The 7,686-nt window shown below is 51.0% G+C and overlaps 1 protein-coding gene across 1 annotated transcript in view; it reads right to left on the bottom strand.

Moving 5' to 3' along the window:
* Positions 1 to 254: 254 nt before the first annotated feature.
* Positions 255 to 7,686, bottom strand: part of KCNK3 (potassium two pore domain channel subfamily K member 3) — a 64,247-nt gene continuing 56,815 nt past the window's right edge. Inside the window, exon 2 of the mRNA XM_036748083.1 lies at positions 255 to 4,360. Within this exon, the coding sequence (XP_036603978.1) occupies positions 3,483 to 4,360 (878 nt within the window). The 3' untranslated portion in view covers positions 255 to 3,482. The remainder of the gene's footprint in view (positions 4,361 to 7,686) is intronic.

The following is a 7,686-nucleotide window of genomic DNA, read 5'->3' as shown; positions in this document are numbered from 1 at the left end:
CATGCCAATGGATGAAACACACCATGAGAAAATCCGGGGATCATGAGTCCTCAAAACAAGCAGGTTGTCTTCCTGTGTTGGGTTAGATTTGCCCTCTCTGGTCCCATCCATTGCTTTTCTCAGTGGGCCCAAGCTAGCCAGCAAGAGAGCACTGGGCCATGGGATGGGAGTGGGGTGATCCCATTCCCTCTGCCAAACCTGAATGGAGGTCTAGCCTCCAGGGTAAAGGGGACAGAAGGAGCCGGAGGCTTTCCCTGGTCTGAATGAATAGAATTTATTAGTTGTCATTCTTAGTGTGAAGATGGATAGGTGGGGAGAGTTGAGGGGATGCCTCTGTGAGTCTCCAGCCCTCTGGAGGACAGTGGTTTCAGAGACTGGGGGGGGGGAGATTTTCCCACATGTATTGCATATTTAATTGGCAGTGTGCCTAGGGATAAGGCATCAGGGAAGCAGAGAGGCTACCTGCAAAAAGAGAGGAGTTTGAGGAGAGGGAGGTAGAGGGGGCAGGGGGACAGGAGAGAGGTGCCGTCACTTATCCATGTCTTTTTCATTACTGGTTGAGGACCCTTGGCATTCTGTAGTCACTCCCCTTCCCATGTTTTTTTTTCTTTTCCCCATCATTTCCCTTAATTTGCTGGCCCTATGTATCTGGTCCTCCCTGGTAGAAAAGCAAGGTGTTTTCCATGTCTGCTGTGCTGCTGGGGAGTACTGGAAGCTTTCAAGGACTTGTGGGTATCTCACAGGATAGGCCTGTGGATTATGCACAGGATGGACACAGCCAGTCCTACAGATTTACAGATGAGACAAAGGGAGAGGCAGGGGTACTCGGGAGGGAAGGGCATCTCCTTGTGTAGCCATCAGACACCCAATCCTTTCCTCACCATCTATTATTGCTTCTTCTGTAGGCATGTGGATAACCAGCCTGGTAACAGTCACTACACACACAGAGACTGACCCTCTGCACTGTGGGATGGGACAAAAGCTTTATTTTTCCCCTAAGCATGGACCTGAGGGACTCATGTGGACCACCTTCAACTTCCTGATTGATGCTTTCCTCCTGCCTCCCTACACACCTGGAGGCACCTGTTGGTACTAGATTGTCTGGGTTGAGGCAGGGGATTGTGGCATCGCTTTTGCCTCTTTTCCTTTCCCTGGGGCTTTGGGGCAGGCTATGGTAGCAAGCAGACCAGTAGCCTCTTCCAATATATATAGTCAAAAACTTGAAAGAAATAAGTCCTCAGCCTCTGATGGCCATCCCTACTGGATGTGCAGCCTCGGGCAAATCCCACCTAATATTTCCATAGAGGTGAATGTGGATGACAATGCACACCTAGGCCTTGATCACTGGAGCCAAGAGCTCCAACATTAGGATTGGTGGTGAAGAGAGAGGCAATCATAACCAAAAGGGAGGAGAAGATGCAGAAGGGGAGCATGCAGCCTGAGGGGTATCTGCAGAAGAAAGGGAAAAACAAAGCCTCACTGCTGGGCAGGCAGCGCCAGATTTATCCCAACTGCCCTGGGGAGGGGGGAGGGTCAGCAGCATGCCTGTGGTTCCATGCTGCTTAGATGTGAGTGCCTTGGGTCATTGTTGGTGCCAGCAGACCGCTCCATCTCTGTCTCCTCCTACCTGCTGGTGCCCTGAGTCACCACACAACACTGCTGTCATTCGCTGAGATTTGTTCTATTCTAAGGGTAAAGTACTGATTGGGACAACTATGTCTGAAAAAGCCTGCAGTACTTGGAGGCCGCAGGGAGGCCAGCCACACTGGGGAGGGGCACATCCCCTCCCTGTTTGGCAGCTTATTTTGAGCTTGAATAATTTTTCCTCCCCTGTCAGCGGGCAGACGGGCATCTATTCTGTACCTAAAGGGAGCAGATGTGTCCACCTAGGCAAAGGCAGAACCAAACTCTGCCCACCAGACAAAGGCTACATCAACAGAATGATGAATCTGCCTCCTTTTCAGGTTTCCACTGCTATCCCTCCTGTAGTCCCAGATCTCTGATTCCCTGAACCACTAAATCTCCTGGCTTTGTACTGTGTTCCTGCTCAGAAGCTACCACGGCCTTCTCGGCCACATTGGAATCGGGGTAGGAAGTAGGCAGAGAAGGATAAAGGACTCTGTGCCAGGGAAGAGGCCCAAGGTGGACTCTACTCTGTTTTCTGTTGTTCTCTGCTCCCCTGTTTCCTTGATTGCAGGTTTGGGGATCTTTCAGGAGTTCTGCCTCAAGAAAGCTGGAAGACACTAAGGTCCCCTCGCTGAGGGCTCCCCGATCCACAGGCAGCTTCAGATGCGGAGGTCCCAATGGACCCATGCCTACAGAGGTGCTGTTCTGACCTGAGGAGGGACCTTGGGAAACCTTGCTGACTGGCCAGTAGACGCCTGCTCTTTGAAGGGTAGCAGTGGTCAGGTCCCAGGGCCCTGGAGCTGGATGAAATCTTTGGGGTTTTGCTCCAAAATAGCCTTGGTGACATGTGGATATAGGACGTATGTGTTTGGGGCAGGAGAGCAGGCAAAGATTCAGGAGAAATGGTTGGCAGAGTCAGCAAGGGATGGGCAGGGTATGGGGGTTGAGAAGGTATTGAAATGAGGATCACTTCCACTATGAGAAATGGGACTGAGTTTTTCCACTCAAAAACCCTAGCTTGGGTCTCCGACATAAGCACCGGAAGACACTCCCTTTGATTACTCTCTTGTCTGCCTCCTCTCTGCTGTACATTCCCTCTTTGCGAAGCCATGCAAAAACAATATAAAAAAAGGCCTGGGGTAGGGAGATTGTGAGCAGGAGAGAGGTGATGGGGAGCTGGGAAAACTGGGGAGTGGGGGCAGCAAAAAGTCACCGGCCCTAGACAAGGAGGGAAGGAAGGACTTCACAGTTAGGACAACTGTAGGACACTAATGCTGAGAGGTATAAATAGAGATGCAAACAAACACTTAACACAGAGAAGTCCCATTCCAGGGGGGCGGTGGGTGGATGGGCCTCTGAGAACAGCTGAGACTCAAGGGCCAGGCCCATAGCTCCTCAAATTTCCAAGGCTATCGAAGGTTTCCCCTTTGGACCCCTTCTGGTTCCCATCCCCCACCAAGTTTCACATTTCTTGGAATTTTTCAGAGCTTGGAGAGAGTATAGAAAGGTCCGGGATGCAAGAAGCCCCTAGGCATAGGCCCTAGGCCCTGGGCAGGTTGATGGGGCAGGCACAGTTGGAGGTCTTAGGAGAAGCCTGGCCACCCCCTACTCCTATACCAACCAATGGCAGGTGAGCAAACCTGTGGGCCCATGCCTGCAGATCTACCCAGACTGTGGGCACATAGACTCTACGGCCTCTGTCCACATAGAGACACGGAGCTTATTTCTTTAATAGATGATTTGAAGCCGACCTTTGCGGGCCCATCGTTTCCTATCCCTCCCTTGCCCTCCCTCCTCCCTTCCTAGGCCTGTGTGCGTGGGTTGGCTTCTTAGCCTGACCCACAACCAGCCCCCAGTCACACTGAGCTGCGGCGTTTCATGAGGCCACGGAATGTGGACAGGCTGTGCAGACCAGTGGAGACAGAACTGATGGCTGAGCGCTGGGCTGTGCAGAGGCAGCGGTGAGAAGGAGTGTCGATGTAGCGGCCACCCCCAGGGGATGACTGGCTCTGCTCCACACAGGTGTCAGAGGTGGACAGGTCCCGGGGGATGATCATGGGGATGGAATATTGTAGCTTCTCCCGACTCTTGTACCACAGGCAGGAGCACATGGACTGGAAGTGAAGCACCTCAGCATAGACATTGCGGAAGCCCCCACTCCCAGCGATGGTGGAGGACGCCGTGTCTGTGGTGTGGATGCTGCCTCCTGCCTGCCCGTTGCGGGTCAGTAGGGCCCGGTGCTCGGCGTCCCGCTTCTCATCCTCCGCATTCATCGTCATGAAGCGTAGGACCACAAGGTTGAGGAAGGCGCCGATGACCGTCAGCCCCGTGAGGATGTACACGAAACTGAAGGCCACGTACTGGGGCTGAGTCTGCAGAGCCTGGTCCTTCTGCAGGGCCACGTAGTCCCCAAAACCAATGGTAGTCAGGGTGATGAAGCAGTAATAATAGGCCTGGAAGAAAGTCCAGTGCTCATAGTAGGAGAAGGCGGCTGCTCCAATACACAGCGTGCTGATGCAGGAGAAAAAGCCAATGATGACCATGTTGGCCATGGAGACATCTGATCGTCGCATCCCCAGCCCCTTCTTGGCCCTGTGCAGCAAATACTTCACAAAGGTGTTGATGCGTTCACCCAGGCTCTGGAACATAACCAGCGTGAGGGGGATGCCCAGCAGGGCGTAGAACATACAGAATACCTTCCCACCATCTGTGCTGGGGGCTGCGTGACCATAGCCTGGAAGAAAAGAGATGACACACTATGGTTCCTTCCTTTCTCTCCCAAGTCCTCCACCCTGCCCCACTCCGAGCTGCCTGCTCCCCACCAGCACAGAGGAGGGAGATGGCTTGTCGATGGATGGAAGGAATGGAGAGGGGAAGGGGTCAGTTTTATTCTATCTAGGGCTTTTTGTGCATGTAGTCTATTTAAATAAAAAGAGGGAAACTGAGGCATGGAGAAGCTCCTGAAGGATTTTCCTTACTAGGACCCCCAGTCTAAAAGGGACCTCAGAGGCTACTTAATGCATTTCTCCCATTTTACAGGTGAGGTTCATAGAGTGATAGATTGGAATCTGGAAGGGATGTTTGAAGACATTTAATCCATTCCATAGATGAGGAAACAGGCCCTAGAGAAATGACCCTCCCCCGGTCACATAATAGCAGAGCTGAGATTTGAGCTCAGTTCCTCAAATTGATTTTTTCACCTGCTTTGCCACTCTGCCTCCTAACAATTACACTTAGAAAGAAGGTCCATTTGGGGAGTCCCTAAAGAAATCTAAGAAATGATGCATCAGGGAAGGGTTCAGAGAGACTAGACAGGGACTTCAGATTTTCCAAGAAATGGGGAGAGGAGACTTATGCTATCAGAGAGCTATCGGAACTGTCTTCCTCTAGTCCAGGGAAGCCCCTTCCCCCTGCCCTGCCCTCCACCCCCCTCCTACTTATTAATATTCTCTCTATACTATGAGTGCCCATCTGAGCTTCTGTTCCCAGGTAGGAGGTGACCATAGACTTCAGTCCTGGAGCAGAATCCCAGACTCTCACATGACATTTGAGGTTCTACAGGAAGCAGCTGGTCCCCTGGTGCCGCTCCATCCCTAGCATTAAAGGCAGAGACCTCAGGAGGATTGGCCTGGGGCAACCGAAGCGGGACTCCAGCCAATCAATAGTCATAATCAAGAATTCTGCCTGACTCACAGGAAATTTGGCACTCTCTCCCAGGCTACTTCTTCCCAAGCCTTCCTTGATTTCATGCTGTTTTTCAAGCCTGGTCTTCGGCTTTTCAAACCTTGTTAAGAAGCAGTGAAAATGCTGAAAATGCCACCACCTCAAAGAAGCCTTCTCTGGTCAGCTGAATTGAGGTGTCTCCTTGCACTTTGCTCAGATCTCACTTATTCTAGCCTGCTTTCTATCATATCCTATACTGAGGTAGCTAGGTGACATAGTGACTGGAGTGCAGGAACTAGAGTTGGGAGTTCAAATCCTGCTCCAGACACTTATTAGTAGTTTGACCCTGGCCAGGTCACTTAAACTCTCTCAAACTCAGTTTCGTCATCTGTAAAATGGGGATAATCACAGCACCCACCTCACAGGGTTGTGAGGCTCAAATGAGATAACATGTAAAGTGCTTTGCAAACTTTGAAGGCTTATACAGGGTGTATCAGGACTTTTGGAATGCCCTATATGAATGTTCACCACCACCACCACTACCACCACTACCACTACCATTACTACTACTACTACTACCACCACCACCACCACCACCACCACTACTACCACCACCACCACCACCACCACCACCACTACCACCACTACCACTACCATTACTACTACTACTACTACCACCACCACCACCACCACCACCACCACCACCACTACTACTACCACTACCACCACTACCACTACCATTACTACTACTACTACCACCACCACCACCACCACTACTACCACCACCACCACTACTACTACTACCACTACTACTACTACTATACTTATCTACCCTGCTGGACCTTGAGCTCCTCAAGATCAACATGATTCCCTGCTCCCCCTCTCACCTCTTCCCATCCTAGCCCAGAGAGCTGATGGGCCTTGTCCAATCAGCAAGCTGTGCCAAGAGGATGAGGTATAGTCCTTCTCCCCTGGCCTTCTCCCAAAGGCATCTGAATCACAGTCAACATTTTTCCCCAGAGCTGGCTACAAAGCCTTACACATAGTAGGTACTTAATCAATATTTCAGTCAGTCAATCAGCAAACATTTATCAAGTGCTTCGTGTATGCTAGTACTGGGAATACAAAGGCAGAGGTGAAGAAACATGCCCTGCCTGCCCTCAAGAAGCTTCTATATTCTGAATAAATGAATGGATACTGCTCAGTCCCTTAATGTTACTCATAGACTCTGAGTTGGAAAGGGATCTCAAGACTACTCATTTCACCTTTGGATACTCCTGCTTCTGGAGAAGGCTTTCCCCTCTCCACCCCTTCTATGGGGCTTGAATTGGCCTCTCTAAAGCATCTCTTCATTGTTTCTAGTTCAGCCCTCTGTCACTAAGCCAAACTGTTCCACACGGAAGCCTTGAAGGCAACTCTAACTCTAACCCTAAGTGCAAGAGCATGTGCCAGAGATCATAGATTTAGAACTGGCACCTTAGAGGCCCTCTAAGCCTACCCCCTCATTTTGTACATGGGGAAACAGAGGCACAGAGACTGACTGGTGGTTTGACCAAGGTCACACAGGTAGTTAGGTGACAGAGGAAGGATTTGAACCCACTTTCCCCAACTCTTTTCTATCAGTGTACTACACTCTCTTCTCATGGCTAAACATCCACAGGTCCTCATCTGGCATGATCTCTAGTCCTCTTTGTCTTCCTCCAAATATACTCCCACAGATCTCCTGCTTACCCAAAGTGAGGCCCCTACCCACGACAGCCTCTTGACTTGACTTGGGGCCAACCCAGCTTCTCTGGATCTAGGATCCTTGGCCAGCCTCTTGAATCTCAAACACCAAAGGGAGCTCTACAGCAGTCACACCTGTGTGTGGGAGGCCCAAGGCAGCTGTGCTGAGGAGGCTGCTTCAGCCATCCCGGACACCCTGTGAAACGGGTAGCTGCTATAGCCTCCGTTCCCTAGATCTAGCCAAGCCCAGGAAAAGTTCAGTATCTTGGCTCTCCTTGTCTGGCTCACCTACAGCAGGGAAGAGTGAGAACATATTGTGCCTACCAGCTCTGCGCCCTACCAGCCAAACTACAATTCACCTTGACAGCTGGGCTGAGTAAGACAGAAGTTAAATGGCTTTTTCCTGACCTTGGCCTTGGCCTTCCCCTTTGTTCTGGATGCTGGTACTGGGAGGGTTATGCATGTTCCGAGAGCTGGCAGCCAGCGATTCTGGTGTCTGAGCAGAATTCAACTGGAGGGAGAAAGGAGACCCCAGCCCTCAAGACACAAGGCCTTACTGGGGGAAAGACCCCAAGATACCACTCAATGATGGAGATACAGAGAGCAATATCCCTAGGAAGTAGGTGCTATTATTATCATTTTATATTTGAGGAAACTGAGGCAGACTGAAGT

This window comes from Trichosurus vulpecula, chromosome 3 (assembly GCF_011100635.1).
Source record: "Trichosurus vulpecula isolate mTriVul1 chromosome 3, mTriVul1.pri, whole genome shotgun sequence".
Classification (NCBI taxonomy): domain Eukaryota; kingdom Metazoa; phylum Chordata; class Mammalia; order Diprotodontia; family Phalangeridae; genus Trichosurus; species Trichosurus vulpecula.
Note: the sequence above shows the minus strand (reverse complement) of the source record. Positions and strands in the feature narration are given on the sequence as shown.